Source organism: Giraffa tippelskirchi, chromosome 2, assembly GCF_054371585.1.
Source record: "Giraffa tippelskirchi isolate mGirTip1 chromosome 2, T2T-mGirTip1v1.2.pri, whole genome shotgun sequence".
Lineage (NCBI taxonomy): Eukaryota > Metazoa > Chordata > Mammalia > Artiodactyla > Giraffidae > Giraffa > Giraffa tippelskirchi.
In genome coordinates, this window is record NC_137276.1 from 90,898,882 (window position 1) to 90,923,956 (window position 25,075).

A 25,075-nucleotide genomic window follows, 5' to 3' on the forward strand; every position below is an offset into this window, starting at 1 on the left:
TCCAGTGCATGAAAGGGAGAAGTGAAAGTGAAATCGCTCAGTCATGTCTGACTCTTAGCGACCCCATGGACTGTAGCCTACCAGGCTCCTCCATCCATGGGATTTTCCAGGCAAGAGTACTGGAGTGGGGTGCCATTGCCTTCTCCGAAAGAATAAGGAATATATTCCTTTAGAAACATGGGATAATCCAAGTTCTTGTTGTAAAATATTACATGATAAAATTCTTCCTTTTCAATGACTAAATTGATGAGAATGCCATATTTCCTTTGTTCTCTTAGAATTATATTCATCACTCATGGATTCTGGAGTTTAAAACAATTCATCTAGGATATTGTTATCGGAAGAATTATGGTCTAAGATTTAGCTAATACAATCAATTTGACCATCATCCTTAGAGAATAGAGTTTTGCTGTCTCTTTGCATTTGTCTTCTCATTTGTCTAATAATTGTGGAATGTCTTCTAATGTAAAATCTATTGTTTTTATCATTATGGATGAGAAATGAAAAAATTCTGAGTTGTGTCCAGTGAAAGCAGACTATGACTATAAACTGTTCTATCTTCTGTAAGATACCTTTTATAGAAGATGATGCAATACTTTTCAACTGATGATGCAATACTTGAGGCAGCATAATAAGAAAGTTAAAGATAATAAAGTAATGACTCATATCCCTGTTGTACCTAGGCAATCCCATCAGTTTTCTCGTTTTCCCATTAATTTAGTATTTTTAGCATCTTTTGGAATAATGAGTGATGAGGATATAATTTCTAGTTTGATAAAATAGCAAAACTTTCAAGACAGAAAAAAATAAGATCACTAAGACTTTACAACATATTTTAGCTTTTTAAAAGGTTCAGTGGACCTATGTTGGGATAATATTTTAAAGTGGTATTGTTTTATTTTTTTAATATGTGAGATTTCTCTCTGAGCTCTAGAAGACTTATGAGAAGAAAAATGCTGTGAAATAGCAATACTTACAAATAAAGCTACTCAAAACATAAGTTAAAATTAGATCCAATGAATGCTGATGGTGTACGGAGGATAAAGGGATATATAAAATAGCTAGCATGTCAAACCATGATTTCACAGATATTATTGCTTAAGATAAACTAAGCTTGTAAGACATCAGTTGAGCAGGACTTCCAAAACAGAAATAAACTACATAATTTGTCCAGGCAATCCACTAAACAAACTAAAAAAAAATAGCAACATCATCATTCCCTAGGGATGGGAGAGGGGGCTAATCAGAATCCTGAATTGGTACAGTATATATCTATAATGTCTATTTTTGACAAAATATTATAAAATATGGAAAGAAACAAGATAATGTGTCCCTTGAATAGGAAAACAACAACAGATAAGCAATTAAAAACTGCATTTGAGGGAGCCTGGGTGAAGGAGACAAATACTTCAAAGCAGCTATTATAAATATGTTCAAACAACTAAAACCATGAAACCATGTTTAAAAAAAATTAAAGGAAAAGTAGGATGACCCTGACTCACTGATAGGGAATATCAATAAGGACATAGAAATCATATTGAAATATAGAAATTTGGACGTTGAAAAGTACAACACTTGTTGAAATGGAAAATTCACTACAGGGGTTCAATTGCAAGTTTGAACTAGAAAAAGAATCAGCAAACTTGAAGGTAGATAATTAGAAATTATACAATCTTAAAAACTAACGAAAAGAGTGAGGAAAAGTGAATAAATCCTCTGAGACACCATCAGGCGCACAAACAAGCTTGTAATGAGAGTACCAGAAGGAGAGGAAAGAAAGGGGCAGAAAAATTATTCAAAGATATAACAGTGAAAACTTTCCAGGTATGATGAAAAACATCGATCTACACATTCACGTTCAATGAACTCCAAATAGAAAAAATGAAAAAAGAACCATATCTAGACATATAGTACTCAACATGTTGAAAGTAAAAGACAAAAAAAATCTTGAAAGCAACAGAGAAATAACGATTTACCACATAGAAGAAAATTCCAATGACATTACAGCTTACTTCTTATCAGAAACAAGTAGTCCAAAAAGCACTTGATAACATATTTTAAATGCTTCAAGAAAAAGAAACCGTTAGCCAAGAACACTACATCAAGCAAAATTATCTTGCAAAAGTGGGGAAAGCATAAAGACATTCCAGGATAAACAAAGACTAAGAGAATTTGTAGCTAGCAAACCTGCCTTACAAATAATATTAAAGGAATTCTCCAAGCTCAAAAGAAATAACACTAGACTGTAATTTAATCCATATGAAAAACCAAAAGTACTGGCAGAGGAAATCCCCTATTAAGTATAAAAGACAACATAATTATGTATTTGTTTTCCTTTCTTCTCTTCATTAATTAAAAGTAAGGTAAACAATATCTATAAAATTTAATTCTCGGGGCCTCTAGCATATAAAGATATATGTTTGACAACAATAATACAAAGGAGAAAGAAAGAAAGGACACTATATATATATATATATATATATATATATATATATATATACTGAGCAAAGTAGTGAAATGAGATAAGAACTCAAGTACACAGGAAGAAATAAAGAATACCAGAAACAATGAATAAGATTAATATAAAAAGTTTGTAAATACATTTTTTGCTTTCTTCTTAATTTCTTAAAATGACATGATATTACATAAAGCACATTATACTGTTGTGTTTGTAAGATATATAAATGTGATATATATATATATACACACATTGTATTAACAACATAAAAGACGTGAGAAGGAATAGAGTGGAACAAATTTTCTATATCTCACTGGAATTAATTTAGTATAAACATGAAATAGAATCTGATATGATGTATATTGTAATTCCCAGAGCAACCACTAAGAAAATTACTCAAAAAATATTTTAAAAATTATTAGAGAAGTTAAAATGGTACACAGAAAGCATCCGTTTAATACAAAAGAAAGGAGTGGGTTGCCACTTCCTTCTCCAGGGGCCTTCCCCACCCAAGGATCAAACCCACATTTCAGAAGTCTCCTGCATTGGCAGGCGTGTTCTTTACCACTAGTGCCACCTGGGAAGCTCATGAATCATGTAGAAAAAAATAGCAAAATGCAGAGGTAAATATGACTATCGCAATAATTAAAGATGGATGAACTAAATTGAATCAAAAGGCAGAGATTATTGGACTAGATTTTAGAAAGATAAGATCCTCCTAGATTCAAAGATAAAAGTAGACTAAAAAACAAAAGATGGAAAAAGATATACCATGGACATAGTAACTGTAAGAGAGCTGGAGCTGTATGCTAGTAGAGGATAAAATGGACGGTCTCACACACACACACACACACGTTGCTAGAGATTCCTTTATAATGACTAAAAAAAAGGGTCAATTATTAGGAAAATATAACAATTTTAAAGACATGTTCTTAACAACAAGGCCCCAAAATACATGAAGCAAAACTGACAGAATGGAAGAAAGAAAGACTAAAGAAAAATATTAAAGAAGTAATGGTAGAAGTTTCTTTCAGTAATTTAAAAAATCAGAAAGGGATTTTTTGAATTACTGCAGCTTGAGAAATACCACCCCATGCCACACTGCAGCCATATTGTTTTCAAATTTTAAATTCACTCTGTATTGTTATATCCTGACACCTCAGGAAATAGGTATCTTCAACTAATCTCTTCATTTTAATCTTTCCTTCTCCTAAAAGTCCATTCTCACCAAAGGACAAAAATGGTTTTAGAATCTCCCCGATCACTGTTCATCTGCTTATTCAAGGTAGGCAACATACAAAGTTGAAAGGAAACAACCTAAATTTTAAAACTGTTTTACATCTGGGCTCTATTACTTACAACCTAATTACCTCTTCAAAGTAATCTCTGTGTCTCTTGGCATTCTCATTTTTCAAATGTGATGTAGGATGAGACCTTGGAAGAAAAGCTATGACAAAACCTGACAGCATATTAAAAAGTAGAGACATCACTTTGCCAACAAAGGTCCATATACTCAAAGCTATGGTTTTTCAAGTACGGATGTGAGAGTTGGACCATAAAGAAGGCTGAACACCAAAGAACTGATGCTTTCGAACTGTGGTGCTGGAGAAAACTCTTGAGAGTCCCTTGAACAACAAAGAGATCAAACCAGTCAATCCTAAAGAAAATAAACCCTGAATATCCACTGGAAGGACTGAAGCTGAAGCTCCACTACTTCAGCCACTTGATGAGAAGAGCTGACTCACTAGAAAAGACCCTGATGCTGGGAAAGATTGAGGGCAGGAGGAGAGAGGGTGACAGGATGAGATAGTTGGATGGCATCATTGACTCAATGGCCATGCTGCTGCTGCTGCTGCTGCTAAGTCGCTTAAGTCGTGTCCGACTCTGTGCGACCCCATAGATGGCAGCCCACCAGGCTCCACCGTCCCTGGAATTCTCCAGGCAAGAATACTGGAGTGGGTTGCCTTTTCCTTCTCCAGTGCATGAAAGGGAAAAGTGATAGTGAAGTCACTCAGTCGTGTCCAACTCTTAGCGACCCCATGGACTGTAACCCACCAGGCTCCTGCGTCCATGGGATTTTCCAGGCAAGAGTACTGGAATGGGGTGCCATTGCCTTCTCTGCAACAGTCATGAGTTTGAGCAAACTCCAAGAGATAGTGAAGGACAGGGAAGCCAGGGGTTCTTCAGTCCATGGGGTTGCAAAGAGTCAGACACAACTGAGGGACTGAACAACAACAAAGGATGAAACCACCTGAAGTCCCTTCTGAGCCTTACATGAACTGTTTTCACCAAGCTCACCATCAGGAAGTCAGAAGGACCCAGACTGCTGAGGTGGTGAGGTCCACCTCACTGCTTCTCTAGATTACAGCCTCCAGAAAGCCTCTGTGAACTTTTAACATTTTCTATAGAGTTCAGTAGTTTAAGATGGAGCATTTAACAAAGCACATTTTGCCTTTGGATGTAATAAGAGGATTTGATTCTAGAACAGTTTTGTGCCTCCTGTTTAGGTCCTAATAGGTCTATGAAATGATCTACACTCCTAATATCTGCAGTCAGCAGATTTTCCAAGTGAAAATCTAAGCTGGTCTAGGGCTGGGAGCCTTTATGTCAAGTTGGGCATGAATAAGCAGATGCCCTAGAGAAACAGTTAAAAATGCAGTTCCAATTTTTATGGCTGGAAACAGAACTCTGTGTAAGATTTGTTTATTATTTTCAGGAGTTCCTCAAGAAATTTCATGTCTCTACAAAGTTCCAAGTTCAAAGTGAGAACTTTCTGCATCTGCATGCTTACACATGTGAAATATTCTATACTAGCCTGAGTTTTGACAGGAAACAAGCGATACATTCAAATTGATTCATTTAAAGAAAGTTAATAAAGGAAATATTTACAAAGATATGGGCTGGCCTAAGAAAACCAGCAGGGAATAGTGCAGCAGCCCAGGACTAGAATCAGTGGAGAGCAGTTACAACCTGTACCTGAAAGGGCAGGGAGAGGGAGTATTGACCAGAACCCAGAGAGAGTAGCTGCATGGAGAAGACTGACAGCAAGGAGCTGAGGCTGTGGGACAGAGACACAGTCAACCACGGTGACCTAGTAAGGAGGGAGCCTGGGATAAATACCCTGTCTTCATTCACTTCTCTCCTTCCAGTATCTTGGAAGGAGTGCTTCCCTTCAGCCGAAACCAATCCAGAGTCAGAGGGCAAGAGAACACACTCGTGGCTGTTCACACTGGGGAGCATCCCGGATCACAGGACAATGTGGAGGAGGAGGGAGAGAGGACATAGTGGGGCAAATGGAAAAAGCCCCACAGTTCCCAAATCCAGGGATGGGAGCCGCAAAAACAATTGTGATGTTCTCTTATCCAAGATCAGGACTAGAGTGAGGCAATCAAGGTATCTAAGATTTACAATTTAAGAAGATGCGCACTCTCAGGATCAGGCTAAGGTTGAGCACTTGCCTGATGGGTCACCTAGTCCCAGCAAGCAGAGACTTGATTACCAAAATAAGAGCAGAGTTAGCCAGAGAAATGGAGTTGTTTACAATAGAATTAACAGAGAGGATATATTACCTTTTGATATGTAAGTATTAAAAAATTGTTAAAAGATTTAAAAATATCTCTTCAGAGACTTTAAAAATATCTCCTCAGAGACTTTAAAAACTTCTCTTTAGACTTTTTCCCCGAGATCCAGGCAGATAATACACTAGTTATAAATGAAATGTCCAGAGTCTAGTGTGTTTAATGGCCTGATGTTGGCATGAAGCACTGCTGCTAAGTCACAGTCGTGTCCAACTCTGTGCGACCCCATAGACAGCAGCCCACCAGGCTCCTTCATCCCTGGGATTCTCCAGGCAAGAACACTGGAGTGGGTTGCCATTTCCTTCTCCAGCATGAAGCACTGGACTTGGACTATTTTGTGTGGGTGTGTTATTGATTCCAACTGCACATTTTTTTACATTCTATCATTACCGAAGTCAATCTTGTCTTATAATCAATGGAGTCAGAAGTGCAGTTAGTAGCATTTTTCTTCTCATTGTTGTTTAGTTGCTAAGGCATTTCCAACTCTTTTGCAACCACATGGACTGTAGCCCACGAGGCTCCCCAAGGATACAAAGTAATAGTGTGCCATGTAATTGATGGCATTTTTGATTTGGTGAAATTTAGTGTCAATACTTTGAGCATCTATATGGATTTAATATCTAGCATATAATGGTCATGATGTATTCTCAACAGGATTTCATGAATGAATGAACAATTGAGAAAAGGAGGGAATGAATGAAAGAGTCCTCCTGTCCTAGCCGATATTTCTTTTTAGGGCTTGGATAGTGTGGTGTCAGGAAAAATATTAGCTCATATACAATAGTTTAAGCTATTATCAGGCTTCTCAGGTGGCTATGGAGGCAAAGAACCCTCACGCCAGTGCAAGAGACATAAGAGACATGGGTTCAATCCCTAGGTAGGGAAGATCCCCTGGAGGAGGGCATGGCGACCCACTCCAGTATTGTTGGCCTGGAGAATCCCATGGACAGAGGAGACTGGCAGGCTACAGTCCATAGGGTCACAAAGAGTCAGACACAACGGAAGCGACTTAGTACTCATGCATACATGCAAGCTATCATCATGATCTTCTGGAATGATAGGCTAAAAAAGCCTGAATGTTGCATTAGCCATGAGCATTCACTTAATGTTCATTATTTTATTTTCTGCCAAATTGATGTGAATTCTGTGTACATGCTATACACTTCCTGTAGTCTTCATGATAACTTGAAACTCTGTTTTACAGCAGATTTTCACTCACTCTTCTCATCTTCCTGTTTATCATCTGCTCTAAGATAACCCTTCCCAATGCCTTTTCATTAGTTTTCAGCTCACATTGCTGATTTTACCCTGTGATTCTAAAATCAAGGTGCAGTTTCCAATGTCATTCTATTAATAGCATTAACCATGAATTCTTTACTTAAAGTTTTAAAATTTCATTTCATTTTAACAAAGTCCTGCATGCAGGCATGCACTTTAGTCTCATGGTTAATAGCAGCTGGTTTGGCTAGAGAAAATGTAATTCTTCTAGTGATTTACTTTAATCCATTGCAGCAGGAAACTAATATTATTTTCTTCTTTTTGATGAGTCATGTGGTAACAGCTTCCTATGTTAACCAATATCTCTTCCTGTCAATTAAATTAAGAGAGTTATTTATTTTTAGCAAAAAAACAATATTGAGACTGGTATTTCTGACTAAACTCTCTTCTGGAGATAAGCTTTTCATTAATACGTTATGTCACGAAGCTGAATATTAATTACTAATAGGATCATATGGCCTTAAAAAGTGTTAACCACCCCAAAAGAGAGTAAGATTTCAGTTGTTTTTAGAGGTTATGGATCACCATCTACTTCCAATTTGGGGTTTAAGTAATGGTTTTGGTAGCCATTATTTACCCCAAAGCTGTTTCCATTTCAATTTTAGTGATGTATTAGTGTTGGTGAAACAATCTCCTTTGGCTATTTTTTTCATGTTTACATCCATGTGGTTAATAATTCTGTACTATTTGCAGAAAGTTGGTGATGGATAGCCAGAAGCAACAGATTTACAGAACCCAGCTGCAAGTGCTTTTTAATGGCTAACTTAAAGAAACATGATATAGATCTTTTTTAAATTTTTAATTATTAAGATACATGGTATTACAATAACTTCAGATCATCTTCTCAACCTCCATATGCTTTAGATAAAACATGCATTTTTATCTAACAAAGCACTCCATTAGCACTCAATGTGTGCATGCATGCTCAGTTGCTTCAGTCGTGTCTGACTCTTTGTGACCCCATGGACTGTAGCCCACCAGACTCCTCTGTCCATGGGATTCTCCAGGCAAAAATAGTGGAGTGGGTTGCCATGCCCTCTTCCAGGGAATCTTCCTGATCCAGGGATCAGATCCACATTTCCTGGGTCTCCTGCATTGCAGGTGTACTCTTTACCACTGAGCCACTGGGAAAGCCCATAAGCACTCAATATATATTGGCTATTAAGCTTATAGCTGCCTTTTCTCACTCTGTCTTCCTTACTCCCATGCTTCATGGTGCCCTCTGTCAATACCTTGGTGACCTTTAGGCTTTTGTTCTTACCTCTTTCTGTTCTCAGGAATAAGCCGGGTCCAGTCACTTGTACATTGTATGAATACAAGTGCAAATATTGACTCTACCAAGTCCTTGCCTTTAGGTCTAGTCTTCAGCTGGGAATGAAGCACTTTATCTCATCCTAAGGAAGTTCAGGCATTAGTAGTTAGAGATGGTCATGATTTGGGGTGGTAGCCTTCTCGAAACATCTTGTAGATTACCTGCAAGAGTTAAAGCCAAGAGTTAAAGCCGTGGGAGCCAAGAGTTAAAGCCAATTTGGGAAGAAGAATTCACTTTATCTCATCCTAAGGAAGTTCAGGCATCAGTAGTTAGAGATGGTCATGATTTGGGGTGGTAGCCTTCTCAAAACATCTTGTAGATTACCTGCAAGAGTTAAAGCCAAGAGTTAAAGCCATGGGAGCCAAGAGTTAAAGCCAATTTGGGAAGAAGAATTCAGGACAAGCGACTGGAATTATACCTTTTGCATCAGTTGTCTTGTAGATAAATATCCATCAACTTTGCAAAGCTTTATTGTTGTCTTAGAATTATTTCCAGGACATCATCCCACATAAATGTCTCTTGGTCATCATTTACTCCGGCTGGGTCAACTTCTCTCCAGGATTAGTGTTTAGAGAAATTTAATGGTTCGCTAAATGTATGCTCTGTATATCTCCCCCTCACTGTCAAAGTCCATTCTTGATTCTTGTGATGATTTCTCATGGGTGGAATATATTCCTTGCATCAAGAGAATATTCCCATCCAGGGTCCTTCCCACTGAAGTCTGAGTACATCAGAGAACAGTGTGAAGCCTTGCTCTGAGGGGACATCCAGACCCACATCATACACCACGTGTGGTCTTTCCTGGAGAGCAGGGTTCAGGCCACAGTTCCACCTGGAGTTCCTTACAGCGTGGGCTGGTTTGGAGTGAGGGAAGGAGATGTACTTCCGATATTGTCATGGGAGCCTATTTGTTTGACTGTGAAGTAACCTCGATAGTTTCCAGGTTTTAAGTTTTCCACTTCTCACTCAGACAGCTGACAGTCTGGGATTTATTTTCAACCACTTTGGGTTTCACACCCACATTGAAAGCAGGCTGCTACAACCACTTTATATTCAGTAATAAAGTGTCTCTCTTTTTTCTCATCCAACATCTTCAGTCTGACATTGAGAAGACACCCCACCTGATAACACACTAGAATTTAAACAAGGTAATCCACTTGAAAGAATGGTTTTTCTTGAAAGGGGATGAGCACTTGGCTCTGATAAATCCCTAATTGCCCAGACAGGGCACCCAGAGTGAAGCCCTTAGGGAAGAAAGGGCAGATGCCTTGATAAGTTATTACATCTGTCTTCCCACCGAAGTGTGTCAGTGTGCTTGCAGCTTAGGTCAAAAGAAATTAGTCTGTATGTTCAGTCTCAATCCACTTTCTAATTGACTCTTATCTGTAGCCTGAAATTAGCTTACATCTTGGCAGAACTAAACACTCCACACTCAAGGGAAGTTTTGCCAAATTTACAGAACAGGATGTAGAGCTGTCTTTGTGTCTGTGACATGTACTTGTTTATTGGTGTTTATTTTTCAAATAACATAACGTTTTCAGCATACTTATATGTTCCCAAATGTACTTCTAAATTTTCAGAGATTATAAACACTAGTCCCATGACTCATCTATGCATCCAGAGCATGCCTCTGCTTCTCAGAGTTTACACTGTAAATAAGCCTCCACAGGAACCAGAAGTCACATGGAAATGGACTTTAAAGGTCAGGTGATAAAGGGTGAAACATAGCTCCATTGTGGAGATACTCACAGTTCAATCTTTATCCAGGAGTCCTAAGCAGCAAAGACAACAACATCAACAACCACCACAACAGAACAGCAGCTAGCACTTTTGAGCACTGTCTCAGCGAAGTCCCGTGCTGACCCCTTACATGCATCAACTCACAACACCCCCACGGAATAGTTACTATTTACATTTCATTTCATGGAAAGAGAGGCACAGCTTCTTGCCTATAATCACACAGGTAAATGGTGGGACCAGCTTGTCAGAGTGTCTAACTCCTAATGATCACGCTATATGCCTCTTGTTAGCTGTTACCTAGTACTTTTAGTACACTGTGTCAACACACAATTAAAGAGAGAACAGATCCTTCTCTAGTCTGATCAGCCTGACAGTGACCCAAGAAGTCTGTTCTGCCTCCACAATCTCATATAAAACAAATATCACACGGGCAGTCACGGGACATCAAGACAGGAATGTGACATGAAACCTTGATCTAGCCATTTTCAATTTGGGGATCAGACAAGTCCCAGGGATGGAAAAGTGTACCCCAGCAGAGCATACTGGAGACCAACAGATGACAGTGTGTCCGTGTGCTGGTGGAGACCCAGAGTGACAGCTCTGCTCTCAGCAGCAGCCCCAGGCTTCCCAGTATCTTACTTGTCTGTGAGTTCACAGTCACATCAAATACTTCATGTCCCCAAATTATGGAACCTCCCTTTCTCTCTTCACTTCAGCGACAGATACATTATCTTATCACTCCCCAAATTTAACATCAGAGTTGCTTCTGAGTACACATTACCCTGTGAGCTCTAAATCCAGTCTTCTGATAGAAATGTCAACCATCTACCCAGTTACTGATCAAGGGGACTCGCTATCACACCTCTGTAATATCCATCATTCTTTGCTTGAAAGCAAACAAGAAATGGTGGAGCAAGTAACTTTTCTTGATACTGGGCTCACATGGACTACATTTGAGTAACTTCCATGTGCTACTGTCCCGTGTAATTGATATTAATCCAAACTGCGATTTTTCTACATCTATTGCCACAGCCTTCATCCAGAAAATGTTTGCCTCTTTTTAAGACTATGATAAATTACCCTCCAGAGCCTCTTTCCTAAGCCTCTCTGTAGCCTTTCTTAAATAAGATGTCCAAACTGTCTTCAAATACTGAATGCGGTACACCCTCTCCAGCTTCCATGAACATTCCCAGTCCGCTGATCTTGGCCTTGAAATGCCCATTTTCTCTTATGGTTCAGCCTCCACTTCAGACAAGCAAATAGTTTAAACTGTTAAGAGGGAGGGGCGCTCTTCTCGAGTTTATAAGAATGTAGAGAGCTGACCTTGCTTCACTCACAATAGAAGTGCTCAGAACTTACTGATGCTGAGGTTCAGTTCCAACTTCCTAATAGGATATGCCTCAGGGCACATTATCAAAGGGGAGACATGGGGGAAGTGATAAATTAGGAGACTGGGGTTAACATATACAAAGTGCTGTATGTAAAATAGATAACTGTATAGCACAAGGAACTATACTCAATTTTCTGCAGTAACCTATATGTGAAAAAGAATGGATATATTCATATATGCATGCTCATTATCAGTTGTGTCTGACTGTTTGGGACCCCATGGACTATAGCCTGCCAGGCTCCTCTGTCCATGGAATTTTCGAGGTAAGAATACTGGAGTGGGTTGCCATTTCCTACTCCAGGGGACCTTTCCAACCCAGGGATAGAACTTGTATCTCCTGCATTGGAAGGCAGATCCTTTACCAACTGCGGCGCCATGTAAAAGACATACATATATATGTCTTCCCATATATATAGGCTTCCCATATACATATATGTATGTATACATAACTGATTAACTTTTCTGTACAACTGAAACTAACCCAACACTGTAAGTCAACTAAACTGCAATAAAATTTGTTTTTAAATGAAAGAAAATCCACATATATTCCTCCCATATATGGTTAATGGCAGGGGTGAACCATTCAGATATCCTGAGTAGAAACTCAGAATCATCTCAGTAGATTCCTCTCCTTCCCTCCAGGTCAGTCTACCACATATCATAACCCCCACTCCTCCATATACAAATCTCTCAAATCCATCTCTTCTCCACCACCACTATCTTAACTTAGATTCTTGCATGGACCATTGCGGTAGTCTACTAAATGACCTCTATACCTCTAGTTTATTAATATCTCAATTTTGTGAGCAGTTTTCTAGAACATGAATGTGATTATTTAAACACCTACTGCCTACAGGAAAACAAAACAAAAAACACCCTCCTAAGCATAACATTCAGCTTGAACATACAACATTCCAGATGTTCCACATTCCAGATGTTCAAGCTGGTTTTAGAAAAGGCAGAGGAACCAGAGATCAAATTGCCAACATCTTCTGGATCACTGAAAAAGCAAGAGAGTTCCAGAAAAACATCTACTTCTTCTTTATTGACTATGCCAAAGCCTTTAACTGTGTGGATCATAACAAACTGCGGAAAATTCTTCAAAAGATGGTAATACCAGACCACCTTACCTGCCTCCCAAGAAACCTGTATGCAGGTCAAGAAGCAACAGTTAAAACTGGACATGGAACAACAGGCTGGTTCCAGATCAGGAAAGGCTGTATATTGTCATCCTGCTTATTTAACTTATATGCAGAGTATATCATGTGGAATGCCAGGCTGGATGAAGCACAAGCTGGAATCAAGATTGCCGGGAGAAATATCAATAACCTCAGATATGCAGATGACACTACTCTTATGGCAGAAAGCGAAGAACTAAAGAGCCTCTTGATGAAAGTGAAAGAGGAGAGTGAAAAAGTTGGCTTAAAACTCAACATTCAGAAAACTAAGATCATGGCATCCGGTCCCATCACTTCATGGCAAATAGATTGGGAAACAATGGAAACAGTGAGACACTTTATATTTGGGGTTCCAAAATCACTGCAGATGGTAAATGCAGCCATGAAATTAAAAGACATTTGCCCCTTGGAAGAAAAGCTATGACCAACCTAGCTGCTGCTAAGCTGCTAAGTCGCTTCAGTCGTGTCCGACTCTGTGCGACCCCATAGACGGCAGTCCACCAGGCTCCGCCATCCCTGGGATTCTCCAGGCAAGAACACTGGAGTGGGTTGCCATTTCCTTCTCCAGTGCATGAAAGGGAAAAGTGAAAGTGAAGTCGCTCAGTCGTGTCCGACTCTCAGCGACCCCATGGACTGTAGCCTACCAGGCTCCTCCGTCCATGGGATTTTCCAGGCAAGAGTACTGGAGTGGGGTGCCATTGCCTTCTCCAGACCAACCTAGACAGCATATTAAAAAGCAGAGACATTACTTTGCCAACAAAGGTCCATCTAGTCAAAGCTATGGTTTTTCTGGTAGTCATGTATGGGTGTGAGAGTTGGACTATAAAGAAAGCGGAGTGCCTAAGAATTGATGCTTTTGAACTGTGGTGTTGGAGAAGACCCTTGAGAGTCCCTCGGACTGAAAGGAGATCCAACCAGTCCATCCTAAAGGAAATCAGTCCTGAATATTCATTGGAAGGACTGATGTTGAAGCTGAAACTCCAATATTTTGGCCACCTGATGCAAAGAACTGACTCATTTGAAAAGACCCTGATGCTGGGAAAGATTGAAGGTGGGAGGAGAAGGGGACGATAGAGGATGAGATGGTTGGATGGCATCACTGACTCAATGGACATGTGTTTGAGTAAACTCCGGGAGTTGGTGATGGACAGGGAAACCTGGAGTGCTGCAGTCCATGGGGTTGCAAAGAGTCAGACACAACTGAGTGACTGAACTAAACTGAAGCATAGCGTTCAATATCCTTTACAATTTGGCCTCAAATTACTTCCTGATTTCACCCAGAGTGACTCTTCCCTCCTCAACATACATAATAACTCTCACAGTCTACTCGTACAGTTATTTGCTATGTCCTAAATATACTTTGGTCTTTTAAATTTTCTTTGCCCATGCTGTGCCCTCAATCTGGAGTGCCCTCCCTCAACCTCTCTTTCACTAAATGCTCATGTGGTATGGGTCCCAATCTATTAATAGTGACGCTCTGAGCTCAGGATGCCTAAGGCATTAACTCACCATATCCCTCGTAGAGACCCCACAGACATTTCCCCCACTTGGGTCAATATGGTGGCTGGACCAGCCCTTGTGGTCTCAGTTATGATTGCAGGACACACACTTCCAGAGACTATCAGGGAACTTTAGGGAACAAGACTCATTGTTCGGAGGGTATATGTGGCACTCCTGAGGCCACACAGCAAAGTCATGGGGAGAGACAGAGAGAATAGGGATCTGGAGCTGTGCCTTTATTAGATCTGAGGGTAGAGTATCTAGGTTTTTGGGTGCTCCCTCTTTATTGGCTAATTAAGCAGGAATGCCGGGAAAGAGAATCTGAGTCACTCAAGCACTCAGTCCAATCCTCTGGGTTATCCTAGACTTTCTGAAAGAGGGAAATTTATGGGTGGATCTAGCCTAATTCCTCACTGGTTGTTTTGCTAGGAACTGTATCATTTAGCTAGCAATATGTTTATTGAAGATAGATGTCTTTAGAAATGGATGCCTCAACAACCAAAAGCTTAATGTCAGGCACTCACACTACACTCCCTTTCCAATATCCAACTCCTCTTTGAAATGTGCCCAAGCCCTTCACAACCCATCTTGGCTGGACTCTTTGTTGATGAATTCCAATAATTCTGTGTACAGTGCCTACTCACTGTACTCTAGTTCTTTACTTCCAATGTCTGTCTTTCTGATTAGATCTGGGGTCATTGATGGCAGGAATCCTGTCATTGACTTATATATCTTAGCATCTATCATTTATGGGCTTCCCTTGTGGCTCAGCTGGTAAAGAATCACCTGCAATGCGGGAGACCTGGGTTTGATCCCTGGGTAGGGAAGATCCTCTAGAGAAGGGAAAGTCGGCCCACTCCAGTATTCTGGCCTGGAGAATTCCATGGACTGTATAGTCCATGGGGTTGCAAAGAATCAGACACGACTGAGTGACATTCACTTCACTTCACTTCATCTACGATTTATAGACAATCTACTCTTGGCTTTAAGCTATATTGTATTTGCCATTCAATTTGTTGCTGTGGTTGTGGTTAAGTTGCTAAGTCGTGCCTGACTCTGTAGCACTGTAGCCCACCAGACTCTTCTGTCCATGGGATTTCCCAGGTAAAACTACTGGAGTGGCTTGCCATTTCCTTCTCCAGGGGATCTCCTCGACTCAGGGATCAAACCAGCATCTCCTGCATTAGAAGGCAGATTCTTTACCACCAAGCCACCAGGGAAGCCCCACCATAGGGCATATCAATTTCTCCCTAATAACATCAAGAACATAAGTTAATGTTTCATAAGTGCTTCTTAAGTGCTTCTTAAGGCAGCCAACATTTTACACACTTTATATGTATTAACTCATTTTATCCATATAATAATCCATACATTAATATATATTTATCTCCATTTACAACTGAGAAAGCTGGGATTTAGAGAGATAAGTAATTTTTCCCAAAATTACAAATGCAATAAATCCTGAAAGTGAGATTTGAACCTATACAGCCTGGCTGCAGACTCCAACTCATCTAATTACTGTGCTGCACAAAATAAAATGAACTGAGATTTTTTCCAGTTATATTAGACTATTTTTGTATTTCCTCAAAACAAATGTTAAATATTTGAGTGTTTAATTATATTAATTTTGGTCACACACAAGCCCGACTAATATGTATTCAAATAACATGGGGTGGGGATGGGGTGAAGTAGCAGATTGTGGCCCCGTGTGACGTTCCCATGGCTACGCAAGAGTCTCCAAGCCTCAGCGGGTGTCTTTCAAACTCCTCCATTGTCCTGCCGTGTTTGTTGTGCTCAATATCCAGTCGCTCTTCCCTTACTGAAAATGTCATTTTTTTACATTCAGCCTTCAAATACAGTTCTTAGAGGAAATGGTTTCTCCTCCCCCACCACCCAGCCCCTTGTCAGCAGGGGGGTGCTCAAAAGAACCAAACTGAACAGTAAGACTATTGGAATTCACACAATGAGAGTAAACCCTGGTAATATTTCACTGCCTTTCCGGAGGTGCTAAGTGATAAGGATCAGAATGGATTTTGTTGGCTTTAATGGGAAAAGTGAGCCTTTTGTTAGTTACTTACCTTGCTTCCCCTCTAAGGAAAAACCCAACTTTGGAGCATTCGTTTTGCTGTGATTGGATATGGAAGCATCCCGAGACTTCAATATGTCTAATAAAACTCTCCAAAGAATGGAGGTGCCCCGGGAGGGGAGGGATGCCCAGAGATGTGTTTGGCTCTGAAAACAGCACTGGCTGCTTGCTGTAAATGAGGAACCTGGAGTGAGATGTTCCAGGGCGCAGCTGGGAATATGTGCAAAGCTCATTTTCATTTTCATTTAAATACCATAGAGGCAGCACTCAACTTGCTTAAAATTAAAAGGTACATCAAAAATGCAAAACATGGTATAAAATTTTAACCAGTCTTTTTAGTTTCTTTTTAATCCTTCACTGGCTCTTCATATTCTCTATATTCAATTCTCTATATTTTTAGACGTCTTTTTGGGATGTGTGGTAGTTCCCCCATCCACCCTCGGCTTTCCTTTCTAAAGTTGCGTGCACCTTTGTGGTTATTTATCCACCAGCTTACCTATTCTTGGGCTTCTCAGGCAGTGCTAGTGGTAAAGAATTAGCCTACCAATACCAAAGAGGGAAGAGATGTGGGTTCAACGGCTGGGTCAGGAAGATCCCCTGGAAGAGGGCACAGCAACCTACTCCTGTATTCTTGCCTCGAGAATCCCATGGACAAAGGAGCCTGGCGAGCTACAGTTCATGGGGTCGCCAACAGTCAGACACAACTGAAGTGACTTAGCACATATCGCATTACCTATTCTTTATAATAATGTACTGTTTCCTTTTTACCTGCCTTCTCTTTGCTCTCTTTCTGTTCATTTTTCCCTTCCTTCCCTTTGCTCTCTAAACACCTTCCTTTCCTTCTTTGTTGCCCTCTCACCTCCCTAGTCTACCAGTAAATTGTGAATGAATTCCAATGTGGGAAGCTCCATAAATAGAAATGATATTTTACTGTGAAACCGGAAATCCCTGCTGTACCCTGGCCACTACCTATGGCTCCACTGTAGCTGTTAGTTTGCACCAGAGGGTTGCCCAGTGCAGAATCGAGAACTATAAGAGCTTAGCAGTGAGCATGGCAGTACTGAGCTCTGGCCCCGCTGATTTTAAAAAGTACCGATAATAATAAAAATAACCTAGGGATTTCCCTGGCAGTCCAGTGGTTAAGACTCTACCCTGCCAGTGTAGGGGACACAGGTTCAGTCCCTAGTCAGGGAACTAAGATCCCACATGCCAGCAGTGCAGCCAAAAGATAAAAATGAGCAGACAATAAAGAGGTTCTGGAAAGAACGATTATTTGTAAATAATAATAACATGGACCATAGCTGCTAACATGTCTTGAGAGCTCAGTAGGTACTGGGCCCTAAACTAACACTTTACAAGTATTTTCATTTAATCTTCACCACAACCCTAGGAGAAGGAAATGGCAACCCACTCTAGTGTTCTTGTCTGGGAAATCCTGTGGGCAGAGGAGTCTGGTGGGCTACAGTCCATGGGGTCGCAGAGTCAGACATGACTAAGCACACACACAACAACAACCCTAGGAAGCAAGTTCCATCATTATCCTCGTTGTACTAACCAGAAAACCTAGGAGGTGAGCAATGCAGGTCACACAGCAAAGAAACTCTTAACTACTGGGTCCGCTCACCCCTCAGTGGCCACAGGGTGACCTTGAGTCTGGGATTCCAGCCAAGCCTGCTGTCTCCTGAAGAGCTCTGGCTCTAACCTCAGGTGAAAAGAGGGTGGACCAGTAGGACAATCACAGGTGTCCCAGGAGGGGTTCTGTCAGGAAGTAGAGGACAGAATAGAAGACGTACGGCTACGTGCCATCCAAGTCAGTGAAAACTTTAAGTGATGGCGCATCTGAACAAAGTTAGTGCAACAAATGGATAGTCCACGATGGTGATCAGAAGAGGAAGGGCAGGAGGGGGAAGTTCAGAAAAAGAGGCAAGGCATCACAGATGGCCAGTGATGGCCAGCATGGCCCAACCACCAACTGGAGTTTACAGAGAGTGTTCAGTCAATGGAAAAAGCACTGATCCAGGCAGGGCCAGAGCACAGGGGTCCTCCTGGGCACTGAGGCTCAGAAACAAGGACACGTCCAGTTTACCAGCCCTGAGGCACTGCCTCCAGTTCAGATGAGCAGAAAGGGTAGTTCAAGGCTGTGGGAAAGGTTCTGAAGAAACTAGGATATCCCCTCAGGGGTTGTCCTTTATCCCACACACCCATGATCTCACCTGGGGAGCTGCTGTATACACATGTGGCGCCACATGCCAGGGTGACGTGGTGTCTACTTTCTAATTATCTCTCAAGATCCCATAGTATGTAGGTGATCTTATGCATAAAAGTGAGGGGACTCAAGGTTAACCCTTTAGGAGGCTACTTTCACACTCTGATTTGCTTTCTCAAAGAAGAGAGTAAGAGATACAGATGCAACTGGCATGTTGGCTCAACCCTGGGGATGCCGTGTGAATATGCCATGCCCGCTGATGCCAGTATACACATCACAATCGAGAAAATGCAGCAAATTGCCCTCGGAGGGAATGTGGGGGTGGAGGGAGTGTGGGGTGGATGGTTGGTCTGTGGGTGTGCAGGGTGTAGCAGAAGACAAGCTGTTTCTCAGAAGCCCGTTTAGAATGCTTCAATTATATTATATTGTCACATATGTGTATGTATTATAAATTTAGAAAGAAAAAATGTGCTAAACCTGACCCTCAGGTTGTCATACTAAATATATACACCTATGGCTGATACAGTTGATGTATGGCAGAAACCAAATAAATTTTTAAAAATATCCTATAATAAGCCATAATGAGAAAAATATAAAAAATAAAAAGGCTAGCACAGAGTTAATATGCTGACATATTGTTGCAGGCAGGAAATTTAATTGGCAGGTACAAGAATTTCAAAAAGAAAAAGAATAGTAGCCAGGGACCATTTAATATGGGCATAAAGAGGTTCACATGCCTCTTAGAAATCATTATAACACAGTGAGTGTTAGATTTTATGGGGCCAGTGGCAATCCTGAGACCTCCGGTAAAGCTCCGAGTACCCCCATCACACTGTGTTTAAGGAGGCAAGGAGCCAGGTAATATATTTTAGCAAGATTCCTATCAAAAGGAGCCAAAATCACCAGTGAGAGAAGGCTTCACTCTTAGGTGCCTTTCCTTCATAGCCCTTAAATTATAATAAACTTTTTAGATTTTTAAAAAATTAGATCTACCCAACTGTATGCCCTGTGAGGACAGGGACCATGACTTCTCTGTTCTCCTAGTTGCCCCAGAAGGGAAATAACTCAGACTCGCATAGGGTTCTCTTTCCTCAAGCCTCATGAGACATTTTTTTAATATTTATTTATTTGGCTGTGTAGGGTCTTAGTTGCAGCACACAAGATCTTTGGTTGCTGCTCGGGAGCTCCAGAGGATGTGGGCTCAGTTGCCCTGCAACATGTGGGATCTTAACTCCCCATCCAGGAATCAAACCTTCGTCCCCTGCATTGGAAGATGGATTCTTAACCACTGAACCACCAGGGAAGATCCAAGCTCCTTGAGATGTTTAGTCTGCTCTAGGCAAGAAAGACTGCAGGCCTGGCCCCAGGAGCGGATGCTGAGCTTCCATGAAATGGGAGGTGGGGAGGCGATGTATTCTTGTTCTGAGGAGAACAGCAAATCCTTTGGACCCCTGAGATGCTCTTCACGGAGTCCCACATAAAACTGAAAGACATAATCTGCCCCCTCTCCTTCCTCTGTTCCATCTGGCTTCTGGAATAACTGAAACTAGCCTGGTCTACTGTGATGGCTGCTAGGGAGGAAAGCCTAAATGTCAGTGGAAAATCTCAGTGCTGCCTCAGACTTTAAACGTTGGGTTTCTTGTGAAATTTGACTTTTGTTCCCTCCAGTTTTCTAGACAAAGAACTGAAAAAAGGGGCCCTAAACAGATGCAGCCATGGAAAATTCAGGGCCCTCAGTCCAGCTCACAGCCTGCATGAGTGCTGGTTAGCTCTTGGTGCTGCGGAGGGGTCCAGGCTTACTCAGTAATAAGGGATCCTGCAGAGAGCTCAGGTCCATGAGAGACATGAGAAGGGGGGCCTGGGGCCCCACTGTTCACAGAGGCTGGGGTCAGGTCAGCCACACCGCAGGCTCATTGCCTAGACTCACCCCAGAAGACTAGGCCTCAACTCCCCTGCATTCTGTCTCCCCTACTCCTTCCTCCTTTCCTTCCGGGATCCCACCCCCTCTATCCTCTTCCAGCCCCCTCCTTCCTGTCCCCCCTCCTCCCCGCCCCCTCCCTCTCTCCTCTCCCCCCACCCCTCCCCCTCCCTCTCCCCCTCCCCCGTCCCCCTCCCTTCTTCTCCTCCCTATAGGCCCCTCCTTTCTCCTTCCTGTCCCCCTTTCCCTGCCTCCTCCCTCCTCTCATCCTTCTCTCCCCCCAACTTCAATAAAACAGGTCAAATGGCTCTTTCTACTATAAGAAAATCAAAGGTTAGTCTCCACCAGAGGCTCTTTCCAGTTACCTGAAGGCCAAAAGTTTCCACGCACAGTAAATAGCTACCCACTTCACCCCCTGGGTTAGCAAGAAGGGTCCCTTCAGGCCGAGAGGTCACTAATCTTTGAAGAATCAGAGGTATTTTAAACCGGCTCCCTCTGCACTGTGGCTTTCCTTTCACAGGCTAGCACATCTGCCGGACTGGTGGCTTCCACCTGCCTCCCCTCCCCCACCCAGAGAACAGAACTAGGGCACTAGGAAGAGTTTACAGGGGCAGGAGGCCAAGGAAAGACTCCAAGCTCTAGAGGTTGTGGCGTTCTCAGGAAAGGCTCTGGCAGAGCTTGAGCAGGTGGCTGAGGCCCTGAGCCACCACCCCCCACCCCATCCTGCCTGCCACAGGCAGAGGCCCACTGCCCAGAGCAGAGGAAGTTCAAGCTCCAGGCCCTCACGTGCTCCGGCCTTTCCAAGGCCCTGGGAAGAGCCCCAGCATTGTGTTCCCAGGGTCCTATGTTTTTGTAAGATTTGCAAAAGGAATAGATTTTAACCACTGTTGGGTTGGATCGCTGTTTCTTTCTACTACCGTTTCCTCTCGGTCTTACCTCGCTCTGGATCAGATGGCTCTAGTGTGGCCCTGGACATCTGGGGGGTCTGACCAAGGGGAAACTGAATTGGGAGTGCATTTAGCTTATATTCAGTGGGGTTTTGTGGTCTGCCGTCACTCTGTGAAGGGCAAGTCACTGCCGGTCCTTCTGCAGGGACCGCTCACAGAAACAGTGCCACGAGGCTGAATCCAAGTTGAATGTGTTCCATGGTACCTGGCTTCACAAGTCTATGGTTAGTGGAGGAAAAACAAGGCTTGAAATGCCCTGAGCCAGAAGCTAGTCTGTGGAAAACTCTTCCGGTTGTGAGATGTGTAAAATTCGAAGTGGAGGATTCCGTTCTCATCAATGCGCCGTCAAAACAGAAATTCAAGAATACTTATATTCAGTGATGCAGCACTTACACTGATAAATGTACTGGGTAGTAGTGTTGATGAGAATCGTTTGAAGGGAAATTTATCAGAAATCTTGTCTTTTCAGGGTATTAATCTTCAGCGGTATTGCACACAGCAAGTGTGTCTGTGTAAGGAAGCATGCTATAATGACTCCCAATTATTAATAATTTCCATCAGTCTTGCTAGAGAAAAGACTACCTTATCTTCCCAGTCTCTCTTATACAAGTCATTATATCATGTAAACAGAGTAAGAAAGTATGCAGGCAAAACTCGGGAGGAAAAGTTATTTTCGAGGTGTATCAGACAGTAAATTAATTAGAACATTATACATCTTATAGATTTTGAGATGTCTGTTGCACAGATTTTAAAATTATGAATTGTGTTATAATTTATTTTCTCGTTGTGAAGAATCACTTTCATACCTCATTTTGTATTTGTATTTTTGATTAATTTGCTTAAAGAGAGCCCCCTAAATAGTATAAGTCCCACAAACCTGGATCCTCCCTATTGCCAGCCTCCATGAGCATCTGAATGAAAGATCAGATTTTTCCCTAAATACAATATTGTAAAGCAACTAAAAAGACCTTTTTGTTTGTTTGTTTCTGTCCTGGGAAGCCTGCTGCAGCCTGGGCCCCCACATCCCCAGAGCAGTGTGGTCGGCAAGGCCTGCCAGAGAATCAGGTGGCCCTCCCTCCAGGAGCCCTGTTTGGGGGCCCTGGAGGTCTTTCCCTGAGGGCTTCGCTCCCAGGTTCTCTTGCTTGGAAAGACAGCAGTGAGGAACAGCTGTTGGTGCTCCGTTTCACCAGCTGTACAGAGGCCCAGCTGTGCAAGTTCTCCTTTTCCCATAAATCTATTTGATGTTCCCTGGATTCAGGGAGAGGTACGAGGGTTTTCTGCCAAACCAGTCCTCTGATTCGTACTCTCTTTGGTTCAGGTGGTCTGACCCAAGAAACTGTCCTGTCTCAACTACACAAGACCTTTACCAATTCTCTGTTCTCTTTAACAGGGTTGATGTGGACCTGGATGAAGATCAGAAGGAGGAACCCTCCTCACACCAGGCAAGTCAAAGAACCGGAGGCATAGAGAACAACAACCTGAGCTATTCTATTTCATAGCCAGGAACCCCCATTCTAAAGGGGGCTATTTCCTCAGATAAGACAAATCAGATGACTATAAAATACGTGGGAATTCAGGGTGTCTCTAACATTTGTATAACCTCTAGAGTACTTAGGACCAGCGGACACTTGTGCCCTCCTTGCAGCCTCAGGAAACCTGGAAACTGCAGTGTAGGAGCAAAAGCATGGCTCTTGGAATCAGGCAGCCTGGAGTTCAAATCCCTGCCCAGCAACTTGCTTGCTGTGGTCAATTTCAGTGAAATTGCTTTGATGCACGTTCAACACATGTGGGGCACAAAACAGATGGGCCTGCTTCTCCTGCGTGACTTCTCATTTATCAGGTTGAGGTATACAGAAATACAGAAACGTTAAAAATCTGCAAAAGCACAGCCTGAAAATCCTAAGGGAAAATAGTTCAGGACAACATGCTGTCACCTCAAGTAAGAGAAGTGTAGTCTCCAAACTCTGGACTTGAATCTAACATCAGAGTAAAATCTGTCATTGGCAATTTCGCTTCAGTTGTTTTTCACTTGGTACCCAAAGTTAACAACTGTGTAGCCATGTTGCACCTTTTGCTGAAATTGCAGGTAGTCAGACATGAAATCACAGGTAGAATAACATCATAAATAAGTGATGCTGCTTAATGAATCGTGTCCTGATCCCATCTGAATTTGAAGAGAATCCATCTCTTTTATCTCGTGGTTTCTTCCTACCATCACATCAATGAGGCACAGCTGGTTAGTGCTGCCAGGCAAGATGCTGCTGCTTTCCTGGTTCACACAAAGAAGGAAGGATGCTATGCTCTACAATAGGGGCTGGAAAATTAAGTTGGCAATGATCCAGCTCATATGCACTTTGAATTTCTTTTGCCACATGTGTTCCAAGGTCAGGCTGGTGCTGTTTTCACTTACTTTATTGCCCAGGAAAGACACCTAACTGCAGGACTGAGCCCAGCAGGGGTGTTAGCACACTGGGATTAGGGCCAGAGTGTTGACCTTCAAAAGGTGATCAAAACCATCTCCTTACACTGGTGGGCTGTAATGAGTCATCAGGAAGGACTGGTGGTTAGGATTTTCACAAAGCATTTTATCTCATGCAGGTCAACTAATCCCTTCTCCTATTTTCAAACAAAGCTTTTTTCTAAGTTTTGTCCTTCTCCTATAGTTTTTCTTTAAAAGAAAAGTGATAGAATAAGAAAATTCATCAAAGAAAGTTCTTCATCTTCCTCTAACTGTCTAATACTTTACAGTTACATGTAATTATTGGTAAGATTATCTGCTAGCTTAAATTTTTTCTTTTATAATTTAAATGTGTTTTATTTTTGCTGATTCACACCATCGTCAATTTAGTAATAATTCTTACCTGAAAATACTTTTAATCAGTTGAAAGTGCTTTTTTGTTGTTCTTAGAGAAATGAGATATACCACATAGTACAGTGAAAACTGTACCCCAGTGGCTGAGTGACAAAGAATCCAACTGCCAATGCAGAAAATGTGGGTTCAATCCCTGCATCAGGAAGATCCCCTGGAGAAGGAAATGGCAATCCACTCCAGTATTCTTGCCTAGGAAATTGCATGGACAGAGGAGCCTGACAGGCAACATGGGGTTGCAAAAGAGACAAACGTGACTTGGCGACTAAACAACAACAGTGAAAACTACATGGTATTTGGATCTTCAGCAAGTTTTTTACATCTTTGAATCTTAATTTTCCTATCTATATAATGCAAATGATAATAATGTCTACTTCTCCAGGTTGTTAAAACAATCAAGTGAGATTATATTTATGAAAGCTACCTAACTTAATCTCATTGAAACCATCTTATAAACAATTTGATGAAGCAACTTATACCACCACATATGATAAAATAATAGTGAAATATTTTTAAGAATTTTAAAATTCAGTTTACAAAATTTGTAAGACCAGGAAGACAAAAACCAGAGAAGTAAAAAAAAAAAAAAAATCATAAATAAAAGATCATAAGGTC

At 41.6% G+C, this 25,075-nt stretch overlaps 1 protein-coding gene across 5 annotated transcripts in view; it reads left to right on the plus strand.

Annotated features, from left to right (window-relative positions):
- The window catches only part of SLC9A9 (solute carrier family 9 member A9), a 634,995-nt gene that overhangs the window by 476,369 nt on the left and 133,551 nt on the right, over positions 1-25,075 (plus strand). For 4 of the 5 annotated variants that reach the window (XM_081569480.1, XM_081569481.1, XM_081569477.1 and 1 more), the window contains exon 13: positions 22,982-23,033. In XM_081569480.1, the coding sequence (XP_081425606.1) occupies positions 22,982-23,033 (52 nt within the window). Of the gene's footprint in view, positions 1-22,981; positions 23,038-25,075 lie in introns of all 5 variants that reach the window. The other variant, XM_081569479.1, reaches the window with a different exon arrangement.